The sequence below is a fragment of the Glycine max genome, chromosome 5 (genome assembly GCF_000004515.6).
Source record: "Glycine max cultivar Williams 82 chromosome 5, Glycine_max_v4.0, whole genome shotgun sequence".
In the NCBI taxonomy this organism is placed as follows: domain Eukaryota; kingdom Viridiplantae; phylum Streptophyta; class Magnoliopsida; order Fabales; family Fabaceae; genus Glycine; species Glycine max.
In genome coordinates, this window is record NC_038241.2 from 32802743 (window position 1) to 32826641 (window position 23899).

General features: G+C 34.2%; 4 protein-coding genes across 12 annotated transcripts; 2 read left to right on the forward strand and 2 right to left on the reverse strand.

Annotated features, from left to right (window-relative positions):
* Positions 1 to 1076: 1076 nt before the first annotated feature.
* LOC100808450 (tRNA-dihydrouridine(20/20a) synthase) lies at positions 1077 to 5562 on the reverse strand. Of its 6 annotated transcripts, none has more exons than XM_041015468.1 (13): positions 5402 to 5562; positions 4850 to 5099; positions 4587 to 4713; positions 4160 to 4287; positions 3983 to 4052; positions 3766 to 3868; positions 3358 to 3475; positions 3197 to 3278; positions 2972 to 3033; positions 2690 to 2762; positions 2489 to 2569; positions 2003 to 2083; positions 1077 to 1405 (listed from the first exon to the last, which is right to left on the reverse strand). In XM_041015468.1, the coding sequence occupies exons 2-13, from the start codon at positions 5050 to 5052 to the stop codon at positions 1241 to 1243; spliced, it is 1293 nt and encodes a 430-aa protein (XP_040871402.1). In that variant the 5' UTR covers positions 5053 to 5099; positions 5402 to 5562; the 3' UTR covers positions 1077 to 1240. The 6 variants fall into 6 exon arrangements, 4 of the variants coding, with proteins under 4 accessions (XP_040871402.1, XP_040871401.1, XP_040871404.1 ...); XM_041015467.1 differs by having other exon boundaries at positions 2675 to 2762; XM_041015470.1 differs by lacking the exon at positions 1077 to 1405 and having other exon boundaries at positions 2016 to 2259.
* Positions 5563 to 6766: 1204 nt separating this feature from the next.
* On the reverse strand, positions 6767 to 8012 carry LOC100808986 (protein SLOW GREEN 1, chloroplastic). The gene has a single exon (XM_003524782.5). The coding sequence runs from the start codon at positions 7813 to 7815 to the stop codon at positions 6949 to 6951; it is 867 nt and encodes a 288-aa protein (XP_003524830.1). The 5' UTR covers positions 7816 to 8012; the 3' UTR covers positions 6767 to 6948.
* Positions 8013 to 11123: 3111 nt separating this feature from the next.
* On the forward strand, positions 11124 to 14661 carry LOC100305531 (uncharacterized). 2 transcript variants are annotated; one of them, XM_041015164.1, is made up of 5 exons: positions 11124 to 11285; positions 11968 to 12092; positions 12826 to 12907; positions 13537 to 13619; positions 14266 to 14661. In XM_041015164.1, the coding sequence occupies exons 2-5, from the start codon at positions 12030 to 12032 to the stop codon at positions 14428 to 14430; spliced, it is 393 nt and encodes a 130-aa protein (XP_040871098.1). In that variant the 5' UTR covers positions 11124 to 11285; positions 11968 to 12029; the 3' UTR covers positions 14431 to 14661. The 2 variants fall into 2 exon arrangements, with proteins under 2 accessions (XP_040871098.1, NP_001236666.1); NM_001249737.2 differs by having other exon boundaries at positions 11141 to 11285; positions 12021 to 12092; positions 14266 to 14659.
* Positions 14662 to 16639: 1978 nt separating this feature from the next.
* On the forward strand, positions 16640 to 22177 carry LOC100810065 (uncharacterized protein At2g02148). 3 transcript variants are annotated; one of them, XM_041015472.1, is made up of 10 exons: positions 16640 to 16799; positions 16953 to 17172; positions 17255 to 17381; positions 17806 to 18138; positions 18426 to 18588; positions 19145 to 19268; positions 19608 to 19664; positions 21100 to 21369; positions 21794 to 21882; positions 21965 to 22177. In XM_041015472.1, exons 2-10 carry the CDS (start codon positions 17026 to 17028, stop codon positions 22056 to 22058), a joined length of 1404 nt encoding a protein of 467 aa, XP_040871406.1. In that variant the 5' UTR covers positions 16640 to 16799; positions 16953 to 17025; the 3' UTR covers positions 22059 to 22177. The 3 variants fall into 3 exon arrangements, with proteins under 3 accessions (XP_040871406.1, XP_040871405.1, XP_006580075.1); XM_041015471.1 differs by having other exon boundaries at positions 16658 to 16817; XM_006580012.4 differs by having other exon boundaries at positions 16658 to 16817; positions 21794 to 22177.
* Positions 22178 to 23899: the final 1722 nt, after the last annotated feature.

Below are 23899 nucleotides of genomic sequence, written 5' to 3' on the forward strand. Positions count from 1 at the left end.
AGAACGTTAGTAAATATTTGTTTTATAATTTAAAATTTATAAATATATATTACTTATATTAATTCTATTTTATAGAATAAAATATTTATTTTAGAATTTGTTACGTTTTGTTTTGATATCTGTAAGTTGTTACATTTGTTTTTATATATGTAGGTTGATTTCCATTTCCAACGATCATATTTTTGTTGTTGCATAAGGGGGACTATGTCTATATATATCTCTTTCCTCCTCTCTAGAAAACACACAATTTGCACATGATCGGAACCAATGGATTGTCCTGTGTTTGCGCGCTTCAACATAGACTAGTTATTCCTTCCCCTAATTTATTTTTCTTTGTATTTATTATATGATATAGTGCATTGTTGATTCATGTTCTACCAATTAAAGTTATTTTACTACTGTTATTTTGTTATTTAATTCAAGGTTTTACATTTTCTTCTTATTTATTTTATTTTATTTTAATTTTCTAACATATCATTTGTCAAAAAAACTAAATGTGAGACCCATGCTTTGCACGATTTTTTAAAAATCAAAATGAGAAAAAAATGAATAAAAGAAATAAAAAATAATGTTGTACTATCTAACAGTTGACACATGACAAACTGCTGACCAATTTTAATATATATATTGATAATATATTAAGACAAGCTAATTATTTTAATGACATAATTATCATATAAACATGGATTAATAAGATTGATAATCATAAGGTAAGACCCATCGACCCCATGGTCCATAAAAAATATGTATAAAAGGAGTTAAATTCTTGAAGCAAAGAGGATCATTCTTTCCTTTTTATTATTTCCATTACCCCATTTGTTAGAAAACTGAGTTATAGCATGTTTGGGAACGCGTTAGAATCATGTTGAATGGAAAAAATGGAAAAAATACACTTTCTGATGAAAAAATTACAAAACGGGAAAAGTTGCTTTTGCATTACGTTTAAGAGAACACAAACAGAGGCACACTCTTAAGCGTGTCAAAGTATTTTTTTCAAGTCTGCTAAACATATATCAGATAAAGTAGAAGATAGGTTGCTGGCATCCAAACTGCCACTAGGGGAAAAAAGGAGAAAATTACTCAAGTACCCTTCTGCATTGTGCATTGTGCATTGTGCATTGTGCAAGGTATATCTATGTTGTATTAATATGAATTGTTACATACTATCACTAGATTTCACAAAAATAAAAAATAAAAAAATGGCAATGATCACAACTTGGTTTTGCAGAGTACACATGACTTAAGCGCAAATAATTATTGCTTCTTCTCTCGTTCTGTATGGTGGAGGCAATAAATTGTGCATGTTAGCAAAAAGATCACGGCCAGGTGGTGACTCCGCAACAAGTGAATCCAATACTGAGTCGGGAATTGCTACAAGGGTTTCTTCAAAAAATGATTCGATTGTCTACATGGTTCAAGAATTCAGTTAGCATTTGAATCAATTAATATAATAACTGAACTTGTGAATGGTTAGTTTATAAAACGCAAGACCTTGACCTAAGTACTTCAATAAACAAGGAATGAAAGAACTATTTATCTTATCTCAGTACATGTACGCCCCTAATTTCCACAACAGAATGTAGAATACAACATCACCATATACACACTTCCTTTGGCATCAACCTCGCTCTACACAGTAGTCACTAATTCTACGGATAACCTCTGCCACAGTGCCTCTCATTGTGTCGTAAATCACAATTTATTTCCACAATTTGGTTTTGGGTACAATATATCCTCTCTATCTATAATCTAATAATGTAGGTAATATCAAATAAGGATCCTCTACGAGTCTTTCATTTTCAAGCATTATTTTTAATTTTCTGGAGAAATGGAGACAACTCCATGAAAGCTATAGGGAAGAAGGGTTCTACTAATACAAGAAAGAAGGATGTTGACATATACATTAGACCACCATATCATGCACCTTACCAATGCCATCCATGAGATAGAAATCGTGGAAAAGTAATAATCAAATAATTAGATTTCACCATACTAATCTTACCGTGCAATTTTTGAAAGCAGCATCAGCTTTGCGCTTCCAAAGTCCATTCCCAGGTTCCGAATGGAAAAGATGGAGTAAAGGCTACAGCAACATAGCAGACCATTGCTATTTAATAGAAGCAAATTGGAGGGAGAACTTTGAATGCCATTAATAAATATATAATTTGCTTCATGCAATTGAAAGGGAGGAGGTTGGGCCAAAAACCTCCAATCTCCTAAAATTGAATAGGAACCCATTCATAGAGTTCATGCATTGGACTGCAAGAAATTAAAAATGTGTGGGCTATATAAATACTTAAAGTCATACAAAGTGAAAATGCGTCTGTAGTCTGTACCATATAGCAACTTAAAGCTATATCTACATATAAAAGAATATAGCTTTATATTATCAGCTATTCAATACCACATACAGTGCTACACAGGAATTTACATCAAATGGAAGAAAGAAATTATAAATCAACTAACAGCGGGTTATATTTATCCTCACCTTCACAACATCTCGTAAAGTTGACCTATGTCCATATTTTCCCAACACTGAGTCCCCATAGACTAGATATTTTTCAAGGACCTTGGTTAAATGAAAAATAAATAATTAAAACTGAAAATGGTAATCACAGAGTAATGTGAAAGTTTGCTCAAAGAATTGGTACAGATGAATCTATCGGAAGCAAACATTTTGTAAATGAACCTGACGTCGTGTAAGATCACAGCTTGGTTTATCATAAATAGCAGCGTCAACATGTCCCAAAATCTGCCAAGGACTGTTGAGATTATCAACAATAGTTACTCAAGCACCACATATCAATTTATACAAACATTGTTAAGAAGGTTCAATCAAAAAGCATTATTATAAATATACAACTTCTCTGTCCCCTCCTAACACCATAAGCTTTTAGGATATTTTTCAGAAAAGCAGAATCCTGATACATCAAATGAGCAAAAGGGGGAAATTATTGTATTTGAAACTTACTTGTTGTATGCTGCACGTCCAACCATAACACCATGAGCCCCAGCTTCTCGAGCTGCACTAACCTACAAGCAATGTCCCCACAAAAATAGGCAAAAGTAGAGCACCAGGAGTCGGGACAATGTATTGTGATTATGAAGAGAACAGCTTTAGTGCTAAAAAATTCCTAAAAATTCATATGAATATTAGGATTCAATACACAGAATTATTTTAATGACAACATCTCACCTCATCAACTCTAGAAATGCCACCATTGATTGTAAATCTTAGGTCAGGAAAGTCACGTAAGAGACCATAGAAGTATTCATATCTGCATTTAAAAAATGAAAGATATCACATGCAATTCTATATATAACGTGACTACAAAATCAAAATTTACTAGCACATACTTTAGTGGAGGAATACTCCTATTTTCAGCAGGGCTAATGCCATTGAGAAGTGCCTTCCGTGAGTGAATTATGAAGTGCTTAGTGGGTGACAAAGAAGAAACCTGATATATGAAATCACCTGAAAAACAATAGAAAGTTCAATTTGTAACCCTAAAAACCATGGCACAAGTACGTATGGATGCACCCAATCGTTGAACCACTTTTCAGTGCATTCTAAATGCAAGACACTGTTTGAGATCAGTTATAAAAACTTATAAAGTGTTTCAGATACTAACATATATACATGGTGGGCAGCAATACCATTTTTGCAATTTTTAAAAAAAGAGGAGGATAGAACCTATTCATTGAATCCAAACTTTGCATCCTTTCAACTTGAATAGACAAAGAATGCAGACAGAAGAACCTTACACAACTCATTGTAAGAATCATGATCATCCACGCCAATTCGACATTTGACACTGACAGGTACATTTGTGCTGGCAGCAATTGCTGACATGGCCTCAGCAACAAACTTTCCTTGTATACATCAGATTTCCATATCAATTTGCATTGATGAAGAAAAATTATATTTTTAATCTGCTTGCATATTGTCATATTTAATTAAAGATCAAGGATGGTTTTTAACCTTGGGGTTAAGCATAAGGCTCACACCAAAACACCCATGCCCAGCAACTTTTGGACTAGGGCACCCACAGCTGGTATAAATTAAAAACAACAAAAACAAAAACCAAAAAATCTATATCACAGACCAAAAGTAGAACATTAAGACTTTATGGTTTAAGATGATAGGAAATATACGAACTTTAAGTTGATCTCATCGTAGCAATAAACATTAGCAAGCTCAGTTGCTTTAGCCAAATTTTCTATATTACTCCCTCCAATTTGAAGCACAATGGGATGCTGATCTGGAGAATATGCCAAGAATCTGTCCTGAGCAAAATGGACAAAATAAAAAAATAAACAGTTTTCCAATACCAATTTATCCAGAAACTATGGTTTTGAGCTATTGTGCACACACATATGCTCACTTAGACAAGATAAACTACTGATTTGCATATGAAAATCAATCATTATAATTTATGATACGAAATATATTTTACCACAGAAAACACACATAAGGTTGCAAAACTGTAACATGATCTAGTTAAAGCCTTTTCGCTCCATGATACCTAGTTTTTTTTTCATTTTCTATTTTGTATTAACAAACACACTTGTATATCTAAATTTACCAGATTGTCCTTTTGATGAACAATTGTTTCGGCTGCAAGCATCTCCGTGTACAGCCAAGCATGTTTTGATATGAGGCGCACTAAAGTCCTGTAGTGATGGTCTGTCCAGTCCATCATTGGAGCAACACTGAAATTCAACCAACCAAAAACAATACCAAACCACTGAAAAAATCAGTATACTTTATAGTACAGGCGGATGAGAAGTGAGAACCAGACATCAAAACGAAAAAAAAAAACGCAATGCAGAGATACCGGGCACCGACCTAAACCAAGGAGGAAGGTAGTATCTGGCAACCACACCAGGTTTCTCCTGTAATTGTTGTTTCTGGGCATGAGTAGAAAACAGCCTATAGCTGCACGTGTTCCTATGAGATATACCTAATGTGAATCTGCCATTGCTTTTAACGACATTGGAACTTATGGGAGCAAATGAAACGGCCAGGGAATATCCTGCAAGCTTCATCATCTTATCCCTTTTAGCAAACCATGTCCCCCTCTCTCTGCAACTACTACCTATCCATCAAAAGAAACCAAACATTCATGCTATAAAACTGATACACAACAGTAAGTGTTGTGTGCTGCCAATGTATGAGACAAATTATGTGGCATGGTAATATCACGCCTATGATGTGAACCAAACCATCCATAACGAAACAAAAATATAAATTGAAGGGTAAAAAATGTAAAGTTGGGAAAGTAACTTAAAAACATGGGCAAATGATTCCGGTTGGTAAGAAAGAGAAGACTAATTGAGAGGCATTTTATCGAACAGAAGATGTGCAGAGTGAGAAATCCCAAGAGGAAAGTAAACGCACCAGACACCACACAGAAGTTCAAATTCGAACGGTTCGAACAACGAACGCGTGACGGTGCCAAACGAGTCCAACGCAGTGCCACACTGAAGAGGAGAGTAAACGCACCAGGCACCACACAGAAGTTCAATTTTTTTTAGTTATCTGGACCAAGCAAAACGTCGTCGTTTTGAGTTTCAAAAAATAAACTTTCTTAGCTGGCTCAGATTATGTGTGGATTTGTTTGAATTTTATATAAATAATTTTAAAATAATCGTTTTTTAATCTGAGTGTTTTTTAAGAAGTAAATATGAATTATTTCTTAAAAAATAAAAATATATATATTTATTTTAAATAAAAGTAATTTACACAAACAAATCAAAAAATTATAAAACTGTTTTATTTAAAAAAATAAATTTAAATAAACTCATCCTGCATGTACACCTCAAAATAGTGGATCTAGGAAAGACAAAAACTTTCACTTTGTGAGCTTCTCGGTAGTACTATAGTTCCTGTTCTCTTACAATTATTATTTTTTTGTTATTTTTACTTATTTTTAATTCAAAGAAAATAAATCAAGAAAAATGATCATAAAAGATAAGTATTACTATTTTAAAAGAAAAAAGTATTTATTAAGAAAGGATTGATAAAAATTCTCTCATCTTTATAATATTGATTTGTTGATGATATTAACTAACAATATAGGTGGTGTTATGTTTGCGCCTAAAAATCTTATTTTAGGATAAAATATAATTTATTTTATCTTAATTTAATTTATTATTATTGATTTTTTTAATTATGATATTATACGAAATAATCTCGTTTAAAGTTTTTTTTTTTCTTTTAACTCTGAATTCAAAAGGACACACTTTTGGCAGCTAAAGCAAGGAAAATGTTGGAGAGGTTAAGAGATTTTAAAAAAATGGTAGTAGTATTTTAGTTTAGGATTTGGAATGAAAGAAAAAAAAACGAGTTAAAATAATTTTCAACCAAAACTACATGAAAGTTACCAACTTCTGAAAAGCAAAAGCTTATCTATCCGGGTGTTTATTCATTCGTGTCTGTCCAAAAACCACTCGCATGTTTGGAAACACGTAGCAGATGTGATAAACCATTAACCATGTGCATCAGATGCAACTTCAGCGTATTTTGGAAGGAAACAGCAATCTCTGCATTCCAAAATTCATTCCAATCTGAAACGTTCGTATAGTGGCTCACAACTCACATCACATTCTGTTGGACGAAAAGCTATCCCGAAATCAAACCACATATAACTCGGAAACTTGATTTAAAAACAAATCAGAAAACAGTAGTAGCTACTCCGATCATAGCAGAGAATAATAACAGTAAAAGGAAATTACATGTGTGAACAAAAAGTAAAGAGTATTGTTACTCATTAATAATCCTTATTTCTCTATCATTCTCTCTAATAATACAAACAACTTTTACGCCCACCCATCTTTTCAAGAGTGGCATAGCAATATAGCATACATAGCTAAAGCAAAAGAATTTAACTCAGTTTTTGCATCCTTATTTATTATCACTATTATCATTCTTGCTATAAATATTTCTCAGCTCTCATCGGTGCTAAAAAGCTTCATCCTTGACAAAGGGGTCCTCAAATACCCATCAACCTCAAACTTCTTTGGACTCAATTCTCTGTATTTTGCAAACTGCTCCTTAGCTTCTTCATTTCTATCAAGCAAGCTATAAATCATGCCTCTACAAAAATAAGGCCTGAAATCCCTTGGATCCTCTTTCGTGAGCTGATTATAAATCCCTAACGCTTCATCCACGTTCTTCTGCAGAAACGTGATCTGCGCCATGATCAGCTTCACGTCCCTGGCTTCCTTCGCCTTCTTGTCCTCCTCCGCCACGCGCAGCGCCTCCTCCAGGCGCCGCATCGCTGCCTCGCCCTCGCCGCACCGGTCCATCAGCAGTGCGTTCTCGAAGAGCGCCTCGAAGGAGAGCGGGTTCGCGGCGAGGACCTCCTGGTAGTAGCCGCGCGCGGCCTCGACGTCGCCGGTCTCCGCGGCGAGGCGCGCCGCCAGGAACTTCCAGTCGGCGGCGTCGGGCTGCGCGGCGATGAGGCGCTTGAGGATGGAGAACGCTTCGTCGTCTTCTCCGAGCTCGAGCTTCTGCTGGAGGAGGGACTTGAGCGCGGCGAGGGCCTCGGTGTTGGTCTCGAGGAGGTCGGAGAGAGGGGAGAGGGACTCGGTTTCGAGAGGGGGCGGCGGCGGCGGGGAGGCGCGTGCGGCGGCGGCGGGGAATTGGAGCGCGACGGCGGCGAAGACCGCGGCGCCAGCGAGGGTTTTGAGGTTGGGGAAAATGGGGGGTTTGGAGTGGGCCCGGACGGTGAAACGAGATTGATGTGGGGGTGTGGTTAGGGTTTTGGGGGTGAAGGAGAAGATGGAGGATGATGATACTGAAGTCAACATCGTGGAATTAGGGTTTATGGTGGAGCGGAGAGAACGATGCTATCCTAAGGAAGGAGGAAGAAGGGGGGAAACAAATAACACTAAGGGTTGGGTTTGGATTTGTCGTCTTGTACCTTCTCTGGTGTATATTTGAATTAAAGTTAAAAATAAAAATATAAAAAAAAGTTGTGATTTTTTGGTAAAATTATTTTTTGACTTAAAAGTTTTTTTTTTAATCTGAAAATCAAACATTAAACTTCAAGGAACCTTCGTTTTAAGGTTTAAAAGGTGATTTTAATTGTAAATTTTATGTTAAAAAATTGTATTGTGATACATAAATGTTTTTTTTAAAATGAAGCAATGGAACCTGCTTGAATTGTCTCACTCGACGATAGGTGGGAATGGTGTTAGGTGTTTATTGAGAGGATTCCTAGCGAACACATTTCTTGTTAGTGCATCTTACCACTATTTAACTAATTTAAGTGAATTTAATTAATAAAATTATATTTATTAGTAACTTTTGTTATTTTTAAATTATGTTTGATAAAATTTACTAATAAACTAAGAACTTGCAAGTCACTATAAGATAGGAACTGAAAAGGTTAAAAACTTACAAATTAGCTTATGTAATTATTTTTTATCTAATTAATTAATGATGTGTTAGTAATCTCTTTTAGGAGTGTTCATGGGATATATTGGGACAAATTTGCTATTGTCTTAATCTGATTAGAAATTTGTTAGATCAATTAGTTGAATTTTATTCCAATCAGATCAAAACCCAAAATATTTGAGAAAAGTCTGAGTTAATTCGATTTGTAGACATAATATATTACTATTAATATTATGTATTTTAAATCGTAAAATTAAACTAGTGTGTATCCCATGCAATACACGGGGTGGGTTTTTTTATGCGAAAGACAGAGTAAAAATTCTAATTTGTATGTAATAATATATAAACAAATTTCGACATCAATTTTTTCTTTTTTTATAAATTTCATTACTTTATTGAACTTCGAATATGTTATATGCTCAAATTAAAAATATTGGATATATGAATAATATTTTAAGATTTATTTTAGGCATAAGAATTATAATTGTACATTTATTATAGGTATTGGTGTTCAATTATGTTTCATGCATTACTAGTATAATAATTTTCTTATAAATTTATAAGAAAAAATAATAATAAACGTCATAAATAAAAAATATTTAATATAATAAAATTGACAATAATATAAAATAAAGAGTAAATGATAAATTTAATCTTTCAAATTGTATTTTCATGTATATTAGTTTTTGAAATCTCTGCAGTACATGTGGTTTCATTACTGCACTCTTTCAAATTGTATTTTCAACACGTGAAAGTCATTCCCTTATTGAATGTTCATGAGGGAGATCAAGTGGTTTGGAAACATAATCCTAATGGTGTTTACATTGTACGCTCAGATTATCATTTAATTATGGAATCTTTGATAGATAATTCAAGTCTAAAAGTGGTTGCGAATTGAATGACTATGGAGATTAAAGCATTTTATTTGGAGAGTGTTACGTGGATGCCTTCCTTTTAGGCAAAGACTTCAATGTAAAGGAGTTCAATGTCTAATAACTTGCTTTTTTTTTCTCCAACATTGAAAATGAATGGCACATTTTATTTTATTTGGCTGCAATCAAGCTAAAAGCATTTGGCAGGCTGCTGGGATTTGGCAATTTATTGAACACAAAGTGAAAGTAGCAGAAGGTGTTAAAAGAGCTCATTTTTTACTTGCTTGAATCTTTCCATGAAGATCTTGACAACAAATTTGTCTCAGAATGACAAGATTTGGAATGAGCATACTAATCCTCCTCACGTTTCAGTTTCAATTTCCATGCAGTATTTTACATAATGGCAACATGCAAGGCAATCTGTTCATCATCACCAATGCGCAAATATTCTTGCTGCTCCTTTGATTCATCAACATTTTGGATAATTGGCAAACACCACCTAAAAAAGCTCAAACTCATTTCCACAGTGGACTTCCAAATTGGACGGAGGAAGAGGCTTCATCTAATCACTTGGTCTAGCCAATGTTATTTATGAGCTAGATTGTAAATTTGCAATTGATAAATTAATGTTGGTCAGAGGGGCCTAAGTGATTGTATTTGTCTAAACAATATCTCAAAAATAATTCAAACTCAAAGGTGAGTTTTGTTAGGAATTGCTGAGTTAATCATGTGTTCATACTTTATTATCAGAGTGTCAAGATTATTTGTTTGTTAGCATTTAACTCTTTAAATGTATTCCTTCCTTGTATTTACCTTCTTTTATTAGCTGAAATGAAATAAGTTTGCTGTCTATATATATATATAAAAAAGAACTAAATGAAATACTTACAATATTTAAACTCTTATTTAAATTTTCCTTTAAGTTGATACACTAATATAATAAGAAATACAATTTCATGACCAATTAGTAAGCACCTGTTTGCAGGTTTGAAATATATTTGTTTACAAAATTAACTATTTTCATTGATATTTAAATAATTAATCTTTTTAAAATGGTAAAACATTTGAGAAAATATTCAAGCAGGAAAAATATATTTAGTTATAGTTGTGCATATATTTATAATTTAATTTAAAAATGGATCAAATTATACTAATGTAACTTAAATAATTATTACTTCATTTTATAATTTCAAATAAAATATGATTTTTATCCATTAAATCGTTGAATTATATATGCACATTGTTTTTATCAAATTTTATTAAAATTAAACATCAATAAGTAAGTAATCAAATGATTCATATTTTATTATAATAATGTAATAATTGTTTAAAATTATATTGGTATAATTTGATGTCTTCTAATTTTATTTAAAATGTTTATAAAATTATTTGAGAAATTTATCATGTATACTTTTACAGTTTTATCGTATATAATCATAATTATATTATATATGTAGATAATGTTGCTAAAATCTGAATTTGAAAAAGCAAAATACCATTTCAATTAAAAGTGTAATTTTTCTTTACACAACATAACAATAATAAGAAAAGAGTAAATATTCATCTTAGTCATCAAGATGTGAATCACGGAAAAATCAATCTCTAATAAATGAAAAATTTAAGTTTAACTTTGAAAGTGTAAAAGATAAATTAATCATTTAAATAATCTAATAATAAATTATTACTTAAATTTTATTACTTATCATCAAATTTATTTTTAAAGATTACATTAATAATAAAATTCTCTTACAAATTTAATATATATTAATTTGTTATATTTTTACCATTATGATATCAAAATCGATATTAATCTGAGGGAAAAAAAAAGGGAGAAAAATAAAAAAGCTGAAAAGGGTGAGAGAACGAGGTCTGAAACATATAGCACTAGCAAGCATAATTGTTGGAGCTCCAAACCAGACGGGACTACTCTCTAGCTCCGTCCACGTGCCGTCGTACGCTCTGAAATCTTCCGTCGTCTCTGGCATCTCCGCTGCCAGCCTTCTGATCTGGTGCGTTCTATTTGTGCTTTGTTCTGAGTTGTGAAATTTGCGATTTAGTTCTTTTGATTCTGATATCGGTTACTTCGATCCTCAGATGAGGAATTTCAGCGCATAATTCGTTTAAATCACTTTAAATAGAGGCCAGATTATTGTACGTCTGCTCCAATTCGCATTCCGTTTCTCAATTTATAGATCTTTTGATTGGGATTAATGGCAAGTAAAGGGATCGCAACTTCAATCGATCACGTGTAAAGGGTCTAAGATCTGTGATTATTTACTATTTAGTAGTGCTCAGATTGACGTAGAATTAAAATTTTCAAGTGAGGTTAGTTTGGGATCCCCGTGAAGAATTGGGGTAAATTCTCATCATGATTTTTAAGGGGATACTATAGTGGCTCGTATTAATGAATGGATAATATGATTTAATGTTGTATCATATATTTCATCTAGGAATGAAATATGGGTTGCATTTTATTGTTTTGTTACTGTTTTACTGTCATATAACGAATTGAACACAAATATCTGAAACTTGGGTTTTTAACGGTGACGAATGCTATCGTGTGATCCATGTAGCCAACCTCACCTAGTGGGATAAGGCTTTGTTGTTGTTATTATTACTGTTCACTGTCTAATGCCTATGGAGTTGCGAGCCTCTCTGACTTTAGTTTTTCCCCTTGTTTATCATCTCCAGTCATACCAAATGGCCCTCTAACTTTAGTTTTTCCCCTTGTTTATCATCTCCAGTCATACCAAATGGCCAACAGGGTTCAAATTCCTACCAACAATTCAGCACTCATTGCTATGATTGCAGATGAGGTAAGAGTGTGGCAATGTCATATATGCTTTCTTTATGTCTTGACAGCTGAAGAACAAATATTTCATGTTTGTGATGCATGCCCTTTAGATTTTTTCTTTGGAACCTTTAGAATTTCAGTTTGTGAAGATTGAAAACTTGAAATAATTATTGCATCACATCAGAGTCAGAAAGAGAGTGATTTGCTTCAATAAGACATAAGCTGGTAACTTATTTATATTCTGATAGTTGAGTGCATCAATTAAATAGGAGTATAGGACTTATCAAAACTCAGGAGCAGGTAGTCTTAAACTTCAGTTCAAATTCAATTAGACAATTACTACAAATCAGATATTCAGCCACTAACATAACAGAACCCCTAACAAGAGTGAAACACATGCTGAGTACTACAACCTAAAACCCATACATTGCCAATTTGACACAACTAGATATTTGACTTTACAATCTTAACATCAAAGTACTGAAATATCCCTATATCTTAAAAAATTTAGTTAAAATAGACAGCTACTCTACTAAGAACTGCAAGCCTGCAACATTACAATGAGCCCCAGACAAATTGAAACCAATTAGTGAGATACTTTATAGTTCAAGCTTGTGTTTTAATGTTTCAATGCTGATTGCACCGGTTCCCCATTCTGTTATAGTTGTAATTTTTTCGTAATTGGTATTCTGAATAACTGATTGAAATGATTAAAACATCCTGAAGGCTTACAATGACTACTATATTTTACACAGGATACTGTAGTTGGATTTTTGTTGGCTGGAGTGGGAAATGTTGACATACGTAGGAAGACAAATTACCTCATTGTGGATTCAAGTATGCCACTGAACTATATTTTACTTACTATTCTGTAGTCTGAGTATGTTTGGTATTAATCCCCTAAAAACTACAATGTTTTTCTTGTGAAATTGTACATCATGAAGTGACTCCCTGCCTCTTTTAGCTACCATCCAAATTGTGATACCCAATAAACAATATACATACTTTCTTGTTAAGGTATGTGTTGTATGGGTTGTTTTCAACATTTCCTACAAAAGTCCTTGAAAACAAAGTAGCATTTTCCTAATTATTAGTGAAAATAGGAAATGCAAACTGAACATGTTTTTAAAAAACCAAACAGGCCAAAGGTTTCTATATGACAGCCCATGTTCCTTATCTGCAGCACACAAGAAAGGATAGAGAATACATGTTATAGCCTAGACACTTGTAAGAAATTGACATATCATATGTATGCATTATTTTATTACTTTCTCACTGGTTATTAGTAGATATCCTAGAAACTATGGGGTTGATCAGGCTAAAACCTCAGGCAGAGCTTGGGTTATACAAGATAACATTTTTCTTTTGTTTGTGTCAATAGTGTCGTGTTCTGAAGTATTTTTGGTCAGTTTGAAATCAAGTTGATTCTACTCTAGGTTTTTGTATATCATGACTTTGATTTTCAGAAACAACCGTCAAACAAATTGAGGATGCATTCAAAGAATTTACAACAAGGGAGGATGTTGCAATTGTGCTGATTAGCCAATATGTAAGTCATATTTCTTGGCTATAATAAATGGGTCTGGCTGTTGTGCACTTGCATGTTAATTCATACTATCTGCAATTGTTTTCCTACTTCATATGGCCTGAAACATGACCTTATTATTTCCACAAGCCCATTTACTTACTTTTAGCTATAGTTTAGCACATTTTCTGCCTGGTAATCAAAGTTATTGTAGTGAGAATTGAGAAATTCTGGAAGGAATCTGCTCATCCACTACAGAAGGTTCCAAAACTTAGGTGAGGTTTTGAATGAAGAAATTGCTCTATGAATAAGGCTATACAATGCTGGAGTTTTGCTGGACTGACCAACAGGGCAATATCAGTCCCAATTTTTGTCGCTGCTTTTCAGATGTAATCCTGTGGGTTTGGTTTAAATGTTGGCCACTAATTTGATTTCTCACATTTGGTTGATTATTTGGTCCATTTCTTTTATTGCCCATTCAGACATCATGGTACCCTACCCGATCGGAAAGTATTTTGTTCATGCTATTCATTTTTTGGGCACCTTCTTGCTCATTTGACTTTTACTTGTGACTTGTGATCTTTGGTTATGACCCTGCTACCTCCCACCCCCGGTATCCCTACATGTTTTCCACAAATTGAAAGATCTTACACTTTTTTTCACTGTGCAGGTTGCAAATATGATAAGGTTTTTGGTTGATAGTTATAACAAGCCCGTTCCTGCAATACTTGAAATCCCTTCTAAAGATCATCCTTATGATCCGGCACATGATTCGGTTCTGTCACGAGTGAAGTATCTCTTCAATACCGAATCAGTTGCATCTGGGAGACGCTGAATTCACCTTTTGCAGTTGCAGCTTTTTGGGGGTGTTTGTTGTTTTTCTTTGTACAATATGGATAATAATCTTTTCTTGAAATTCAGAGTTCTATGTAGCTGTAGCTTAAATAATTTGTGCTGTCTGGGGATAATTTAAAATTCCTGTCACAGAACTTCAAGACGGGCCAATATTTTCTGGTGTCATGTCAGATTCAGATGAAAGTTCAACTTAAAATATGCGTTGATATAATCTCTCTTTGACTAATTTCCACCGTGTGATTGAAGAACGCATGTTGTGACATAGGGTATACCGTTGTTTGGCAATGCCTAATGCTGTGTTTTCTTCTTCCGAAATCTGTTTCTCTTCAATCAAACACATTCATTGTCATGCTTGGTTGCGGCTAGACTAGGTTTTTTCAGGCGCTTGTAAATAGATTTTGAGGGGTTTCCTTTTATTACTTTCTTTTAGAAGATATATTATTAATTAAAAAATATAAAAGAAAAAACAGATTTGGCAGAAAACACTGTCGTGCGTATTTCACGAAATCAATTTCGTATATTAAGCATTTCTGCCTTGTTAGCTCAGGACCTGCTAAAGGAAATCCTAACTCATCCTATCATATGTTTTTTCATGATCGATCTTGAGAGATACATAGGCATTCTTTGCCTTAGATATGTGCATATGGTGGACAATCTCCTTGGCTAAGATAACATTATATGTGGTGCCTCTGCCGGCTTAAAAGGGACTGATGATCTCTTCTAGAAAAAGATGAGGCCTATTAACAAGGACTTTGGAGATAATTTTACTAAGGACATTGCAGAGGTTGATATGTCTCAAGTTCTTGAAATGTGTGTTGGGTTAACATGGAGGGGGTCGATATTAGTATCCGTAGAGGGGGTCGACATTGTGGCAAATGATGTTTGTGTCGGAGCTTCACCGAGACACACTATGAGAGGAAACAAACAATCTCTGGTATGATGGCCATAATGTCCATAAGTATTGCCCTTCATTTTCAATGTGGTAATAATGATCCCTAATATTGACTTGACTAACCATCGGTTAATGGAGATTAATTTCCACACATACCCATGCAAATCTACCACGATTAACATGCAATGTGTTCGTACCACTTTGATGGATTTGCCAATAACTGAAGCTAACCCAAGTAGGAAGCTCTTGTAATAGAAAACCAAGTTTAGGCTAAGCAAACCCAAACTAACGTATTATCATTGTGTCCGCTTCGACAATGAATTCTAGTGAGCACGTCCTCACTATTAGATAGTGTTAAAAAGTTCATTGAACGATCACCAATCATCACCTTTTATCTATCTTTCAGTTAATCAAATTCGATCATGAAATAACCATGGCCAACATCCTGTAGGTCAAGATGTAACTTCCACAATTATTTTTGCTTAGCTGTCTTGGTAGGATAACCAACTATTTTCTCCAATAACTTTATAATAAGTGCTTCTAACCGGGATTCACATAATTCATTGAAATATTTATCCTCTAATAAGATTTTTGGGAGCAAAGAATTTACATCTTCGAATTTCACTTTTAGAAGATTACACGTAAATAGGCCTTTCTTTTCTTTTAGCGCTAAAGGTAGTCTTCCAATGACTTTATCTTCTTTAGAGACCACAAAAATCCATAACTTATCTAAGGATAATGTCGGAGGTCAAACACCATGAGAAGAGTTTTCAGAGAAAACAAAACTTTGAGACACCATTTATCTTCATATTAGTCAAATTAATCTTTAGTTATGACATCCTCGTAATATTACGTAATTATATAATACCACTATTCTAATTTAATTCGTTTTATAAAACTATAAACTATAATAAGAATTAGAGTTTTACAAATGACAAGCCAAAAAGAAAATCTAATCTAGATAGACTGAAAGCTACTGATCGTAATATCACCTCTTCGGACAAGGGTCGGGCTTCGGATCAGTCATCCGCAATTATTTTTTCATATACTACCTTCCCCCAAAAGAATTATAATTCTAAACTATTTTACATAAAAAAAATAGATAAATAAAAAATAATAATTTTATAAAATTAATCTTATATTATTATTAATATATTATAGATTTTGTACTATATCATTAATATTATAAAAAATATAAGTAAAAAAGTAATATTATATTAAAAAGTTAAAATAATAATTATTTTAAAATAATTTTTTTCTTATACGATAATCATAATAAAACGGAAGAAGGAATAAATTTTGTCCAGTGAGTCTTCTTGAACATGTACATCTTGTTTTTTATTTATTTTATTTTTTAAGAAAACAAAATTAAAGAAAGGAGGAGGAATTGGAGTAGTCTAACTGGTGCGGAGATGGGAGTGAGGTTTGGGAACTGGTTTGAGCACCGGAAACCTCAGGTACGGTGTCAACCTCAGGTTTGGAACTCTTCCTTCTCCCTCTCTCTATGGATAGCCGTTAACAATTTCATTTTACATTCTCTTACTTTCTCTTTCCCATTCTTATTCGTCTTATTTCACCATGTTTTCTCTCTCTGCCAAACCCTTTTTCAGTGACACTTTCAAGAACCACCACCACGCCCAACCCATCGACTTCGGCTGAATTCCATTTCCCTAATTCCCGCAAATGGGTGCTAGGGTTCCCGTGCAGCACTACAATCTCAACTCCCCCTCTTCCTTCATCGAGAGCCCTCTCCACGTCCTCAACGCCGTCGACGCCCGAACCGCCGCCTCCGCCATCGACAACCCCAACGACGATTCCGCCTCCGCCGTCGTCAGTACCGCCTTTCTTCAATTCTTTTGGCTTCCTCTAATTTCGACTTTTCCACTCTGAAATTTCTTCAATTTCGTTGCAGGATTGCATGAATGAATCGCATAGGAGCTGTTTGCCGCTTCACAGTGTGGAGGTAGACGAGGATCGCGCTAGTCTAGACACTAACGAGTCTTCTAGAACTACCTCTTATGATATCTTGACCGCTGAGGGTAAAAAAAACTCGCTTCAACTTCTTAATTCTGACATTGTCATATGAGTTTAATGGCTATGCACTGTGAATCTAAAAGCTTTTATAATGTCAACCGATGAGAAATCATTGTTGGTATTATTTTTACTGTAGTTACCATAAAAATCAACAAACTTACCATACATGGTAGTATGTGATTGGATGACATTTGCCCAGTGGTTGGGGAAGGGTAAAGGGAGGAGGGAGAGGTTGCGGGTTCAAATCTCCCAACTGAAATTTCTAACAAAATTAACAAACTAACATTTGCCGATAAAAAATGTGATTGGATGACAGTGCAAAACCGGTGCATAGCCTATTTTCTCTTGTTCTAGATGTGTGTAATTTTTGTGTGGTGAAGGTTGAGTTAACTTGTTAAGCTTAATTGATTTTAGTTCAACTTGGAACAGATATTTCGCCAATTGAATCAGCAAGGGCAAGGTTTTTGCAAATTATCGTGGATCATTTTATTGATGACCGTGTGATTGAGGTGCCTGATTCTGAGGCTGATTACACTGGCCAAGACAAAATGAGTAAGAGGAGGACAAGAGAGATCCAGTATGAAGGAGACCCAAATTTCACTCTGCCTTTGATGTATGTGGCAAATATGTATGAAAGTTTAGTTAGTGATGTGAATAATAGGCTTGCTTCCTTGAATGGTATTCGGGAGAAGACAATAGGGGTAGCCCTTGAAGCTGCTGGTGGTTTGTATAGAAGACTGGCTAAGAAATTTCCTAAAAAAGGTAATATGTTCTACCTTGTACCCTTTATGTAGTTTTGTGTGTGTGTGTGTGTTTTTTTTTTTTTTTGGGGGGGGGGGGGGGGGGATTTAGTTGTTTGAAGATGATTTTTTCTATTCCGTTTTTAATGGTTCATCTTTCTTGTTAAAAAAAAGTGAATTTGTGCTTTGGTGGCCAAACATGCAACTAGGCAGTTTGGTGTGGGAGGGTTTTGTGTTTTTCCTTTTTCATGACAGTTTCGTCTTGACATACCGATTGCAACATTTGATGTTTGAGTTACCCCTCATCAGGACCATGTACATTTAAGAGAAGAGAATTGGCGACTTCTATGGAAACGAGGACAAGGTTCCCAGAACTAGTTATACAAGAAGAGAAACGTGTTCGCTTTGTGGTAGTTAATGGATTAAGAATTGTTGAAAAACCAAATAACATGCCAATTGATGACGCTGAGTGGTAAGTTGAGATCCTCCCTCTTTAGTTTATTCTATTTTCCGAGTTTTTTGGGTTTTCTTTTGTAGAGTTTCTGACTTGTATCATAGAAATAGAATAATTCTGTATAATCCTTTTGCTATATCAGAATCTTATTGTTTCTTGAGAAGTAGTACTTATATTTCAGTTCTAGTTTGTCACTACATCAAAATTTTATTATGTCAATAATTGTAATTGAGTGGGAAACAGTTCTCTCCGATGCCAAACTTGTCTGTACCGTTTTAAGAAAATATGATTTGATCTGTTGATGGTTTGTGTTTTTTTTATCATAGGCCTTTTTGTTACTTCATTAATTGAGCTGTTAACAATTCTCTTTGATGCCAAACTTGTTTGTGCCCTTTTAAGAAAGCATATGGTTGAAGATATTTTATTGATGGTTTGTGTTTTATCATCCTGTTCAGAAACTATTGATGAGCCTAAATATAAGAAAGTTGGTTACAATGAGATAGAGATTGAACATTTATTTGAACTTTGCAAAATGTGTAATGCTTGGTCTCACTTGCTTTGTTCTTGGTTTTAGGTTTAAGAGATTAACAGGTCGCAGTGAAGTTGCTATCTCAGCCAGTGATTACAAATTTTACTCTCCAAGACACAAGTATAGGCGTGGTGCATCGATTTCACTTTCAAATATCCAAGATATCCCTGTATGTGTGACGTGGTTCATTTTTGGCAAACAAATTGTTTCCTTAAAGATGCATAATACATGAGCTACTGCAGTTTTGTGCACAATGTCTAAACTGCAATTTCTAAATTTGCACCATTTTTGGAAAAGTTTTACTAGCATGCTGATTATGAATATAATGTGCTTTGTCATCTGCTACCAGCATAATTATGATTTATACATCATGATTATTGATGTGTATTACTAAATGCTATAGAAGACTATGTTTAAAGGGTGCATAAATTGTAGTTGCTGGCTGCACTTATTTGTATCCAAACTCTATCTAGTATTTATGCTATTAACTGTTGACTTGTTTTTACAGAGTTATCCTGGAGCAGAAAATTCAACTGCATTGGCTACTCCTCAAGGATTTCACTCAGTAAGTGATATATAAGTTAATATATGTTACTGTCATTGTTGGTTTGTGATAGAAATCTAGTATCCAATCACAAAGAATAGGGAAAAATTCCCTGAATACAGCTAAAATTTTGCATAACTGAGGGTATGCACCTCACAATGCTCATATGCCCTAATTTTCTTACAAACGACAAGATGTTCCTCTCTCCCAATCTCTCTTCTATATATATAAATGCAAACATGCCTTGTTTCTTCAAAGTTAAAACTGTCCCAGCCCAACTAACCTAACTAACTAACTACCTTTCTCACTGACAAACTAACTCTAACAGTCATCTAACAATTGCTCCCATCCTCTTGCAACCTGCACTCATGTTCTGCAGTTGTGGCACAACACCCATTCTACCTGTTTCAGCCACCATGCAAGCCACGAAGTTCAATGGTTCTTGCAATTCTAGTGGTGAAATCTTGGTCAGTGTATGTGAGACCCAGAGTTTAGTCACCTTTGCTGGCGCATCCTCCTCCACTCAAGAGCTCAAGTCTGGTGGTTTCGGCAGCAGTGGGTTGGCTGGTGTACTCACAACCTAATCCTTCTTGGCTGTCACATCTTCCATCCACCTCTGTCAGACCACCATCTCACTACCAGTGGGAGGGATTTCTCTTTTACTACCCACACTAGAATCCCATACTTCTAATGTGGGACTAGTCTCATACCTTGTTGGATCCTAACATCCGATCACACTCAACATCCTTGGCATGCACGCAGACGAGCTGTGCACTTGCCCTTTGACTAGTCTCAAGTGAACACTACAATGTTGGCATCACCATCTTTGTTGCTCATTAGCAATTGAGAGACATGATGAAGAGCTTTGATACTAGCTGATAGAAATCTGATATTTTATTACAAATAGTGGCGAAGATCTTCTCTGAAAACCAACAATTTTTGCAAAGTTTCTTCACCTCAATGCCCCAAAATCCCCAATTCTCATTAATGACAAGATGACCCTCTCTCTCACCTCCCCCTCTTAATTTGTATGCAAACATACCTTATTTCTCCAAAGTTCAAACTGTCTCAGCCCACCTAACCTACCTAACTTTCTCACTATCAAACTAAAACTAAGAGACACCTAACAGTTTGTCTTAGATGGGATGATCAATGAATGTTGTTATCACCTCAGTACAATTTTTTGGGTGCAAACTGCAGATGGCATCATTGACTCCTTTGATTTAAGTTGGATCGAATATCAACTTGTTGCTGGTGGTGATTGGTGTCTCTCCTTATTTATAAACTGACAATAAATTCTTTTTTGTCTATTTCTGGGAATTGGGTTTGTTTACCCTATTTTCATGCTTATCCATTAATTATGCTTTCTGTTGCTTTGGTTGTGCTTGGTGTGGATCTTGGGACTTTTGTTTTCTGTTACTTTTTATAATATTTTAAGAGCATTATTTCTTGCCAGCCACAAAATCAGCAGCAAACACCATGTAAACATCAATTGCAGTCATTGCCACATCAACCTCAGTTTCACCCAGTTCTCCAGAACAATCAAACTATGCACCAAAGTCAGCATGCAGGGCCCTATTCTCATAACCCTCAAAGTGGTCCTCCTTCACACCTACCTGAAATTTCTCATGCTCACCAGCCAATATCAATATCTCAACACATGGCTTGCTTACAGCCACTCACTGGTGGCCATGTTGGAGGACATGGAGGGCGCTTGCATATGCTGGTGAGTTTATTTGATAGATTTTAGGATAGGGTTTTTGCAATTCAATTTGCATGTCTAAAAGCATGGTAAGACCAACCTATTTATGCCATTTTGTGTCATTTCTCTAATTGCTGAGTTAATACTCAGACTTTATTGTATTTGCTCTCAGGCCTATCCCCGGTATGTTGTTTTAACATTAAAACATAACTCTGATAATAGATACTTATTTTGGATTTCTCAATAGGACTTCATATTAGTACTAAGGTTTTACTTATTCTGCCTTATCATGTGTAGTAATCAATATGGCACATGACCAGGCCCAACAGTTTAAATATCTTTATAATGCTATGAGACACTTGAACAATTTTGTTGATTTTAGTTGTTTGACATTCCTTAAACTACTTTTTCTTTTTTGCTAAGTTGTATTGTGTTGCTTATTATACAGCCAACAACTCCTGCAAAGTTTTGTGATGAATGTGGGGCTCCATATCTGAGGGAAACATCTAAGTTCTGCTCCGAATGCGGCTCGAAGAGGTTAGGAACATAGCAGGTTTAGACATGTTTTACTACTCCATTCCCATATAGCATTTGTCCTCAACATTTTTTTTTGTCACAGGTGTACTCAGGTTTTTTATATTATTAGTTTTCATAGTATTTTTTATGTTCTGAAAAATGTATTTAGCCTAAGAAAGAGTATAGTTTTCACTTGAAAGGTGTGGTCTGGTAAATAGTTGTAGATATATCTATTGGGTTTGCACTTGTGTGAGCTTTATGAACCGGAATGCAGAACTTCAAGAAGCCGTGAAATTGACAAGCTTGTTTGTTTTTAGCTTTTCTCTGTTTTAGTAATAGGATACTCTAACGTACTATATTGGTTTCAATTAACTACACGGGTGTGGTAAAATCATGCGTTGTATATTTCTGAAGGGATTGTGTGTTGAATTGGAAGATTTTGCAGTTTGTACACACAAGAAGCTCGAGATTTGTTTTGGTTCTTTTGACTTAGAAGTTTTATTTATTTATTTTTGATAAATGGAACTTCACTATGGACTGATTTCTTTTGGTTTCACTTTCAATGGTGATCAATGCTATTGGAAATATGAAAAATTAGTTAGTTCATAAAAAATACCAGCAGAGAAGCAAGTGGTCCTCTTAAGCATGGCTGTTTGTATTGAAAACCATAAAGACCCTAAACTTTGGCTCATCGAGATGTTTACCATTATATGTTGAATAATTTTTTAACCAAATACATGACCTAATTTAACCTTAAGAAAAAGCACAATTAACAACTGAAGAAGTTTCTTTTTTTTCTTTTTAGTTCATACTAGTATCAATTTTATAGTCTGTTTAGTTAATAATTAACCTACATTATTGGTCTTAATAGAAATATGACGTGATTGCGTCCAAAATTTACTTAAAGTGACAATGATTTGAATCTTGAAATCGTATTGGGAAAGATTTTATTTAAAATATCACTTTCAACTGGAAGGTTAATCTAACAATAGACTTGATTAGAGACTTAAGAATGAAATGATTGAATATATGCAAAAGTAATTGGTCTAGAAATATGTTGTGGCTATACACAAAACGACTTGCAATGTATCGTTTGAATTCTAAAATTGTTTCGAGAAGGTTTTATTTAAAATACTACTTTCAACAAGGTTCGTTCAGCAATGCTTACAAGGATACTGGATTATTTTTGTTTTTTGTGTGATTCATTCTCTATTATTTTTAACCTTGTATATATGTTTAAAGGTGGTCATTTCGTCAACCGAAAATGTTAATTTTTTAGTTATTATGAAATTTAATTACGTTACCTTTCAACATGACCATCTCGTTTTCTTGATGGTCGTTGATTTCGGATATTAGATGCAGATGAAAAAGTATATCAAATGTCTGGTATAACGAGTAGAAATAATTGAAAATACGCGCGAAATATTCAAGAATATGGACAATGTATTCCATATACAAATATTATACGGACATTGAATATGAACTGTGATAATGTGTAGTCAAGATTGGTTCACTGGAAAGGGGGAGGTAATGAAGTAATTGGATATATATTGGTTGCCTATATTTTTTTTAACATCAATAACCTAACATAGCATGTGAATTAAATTTCATTCTATTAACAAATAATGTAGATTTAGGTTAATGAGACTTCCAAATTCGCCTTACACGCCTATATTATTTTTAAAATGGATATTGTATTTAATTTCGTATTCACAATTTTATCATTAAAGTCTATTATTCGTTATTACTTTTAAAAGGTGGGAGAAGAGGGAAATGAGTATGAATTGTATTGTATGATTATTAATTTTGAGACTTTGATCATTGGTAGTTGGTACTCATTAATTTTGAGTCATTAATAAATTAATACATTAATATTCATTCAATTAAGTAAAATTAAAGCATTATAATTAAGAAAACATAACAAAACCTTTAAGATGGAAGATTAATTAATGAAGACGTGACTAAATTCCAAGAGTAGATGAAGGAGCTGAAATGTTACACTAGTGACAATATGCAAAACTGACGAGGTATTAAAAAG

Coding starts and splice junctions, on each gene's coding strand:
- LOC100808450 (XM_041015467.1), bottom strand. CDS start 5,052: ATGATGAAGCTTGCAGGATATTCCCTGGCCGTTTCATTTGCTCCCATA. Junction 4,714..4,849: donor TACCTTCCTCCTTGGTTTAG/GTCGGTGCCCGG, acceptor GTTGAATTTCAG/TGTTGCTCCAATGATGGACT. Junction 2,763..2,971: donor GGACGTGCAGCATACAACAA/GTAAGTTTCAAA, acceptor TAATCTCAACAG/TCCTTGGCAGATTTTGGGAC.
- LOC100305531 (XM_041015164.1), top strand. CDS start 12,030: ATGGCCAACAGGGTTCAAATTCCTACCAACAATTCAGCACTCATTGCT. Junction 12,908..13,536: donor TTACCTCATTGTGGATTCAA/GTATGCCACTGA, acceptor TTTGATTTTCAG/AAACAACCGTCAAACAAATT. Junction 13,620..14,265: donor TTGTGCTGATTAGCCAATAT/GTAAGTCATATT, acceptor TTCACTGTGCAG/GTTGCAAATATGATAAGGTT.
- LOC100810065 (XM_041015472.1), top strand. CDS start 17,026: ATGGGTGCTAGGGTTCCCGTGCAGCACTACAATCTCAACTCCCCCTCT. Junction 18,139..18,425: donor TAAGAAATTTCCTAAAAAAG/GTAATATGTTCT, acceptor ACCCCTCATCAG/GACCATGTACATTTAAGAGA. Junction 19,269..19,607: donor CAAATATCCAAGATATCCCT/GTATGTGTGACG, acceptor TTGTTTTTACAG/AGTTATCCTGGAGCAGAAAA.
- LOC100808986 (XM_003524782.5), bottom strand. CDS start 7,815: ATGTTGACTTCAGTATCATCATCCTCCATCTTCTCCTTCACCCCCAAA.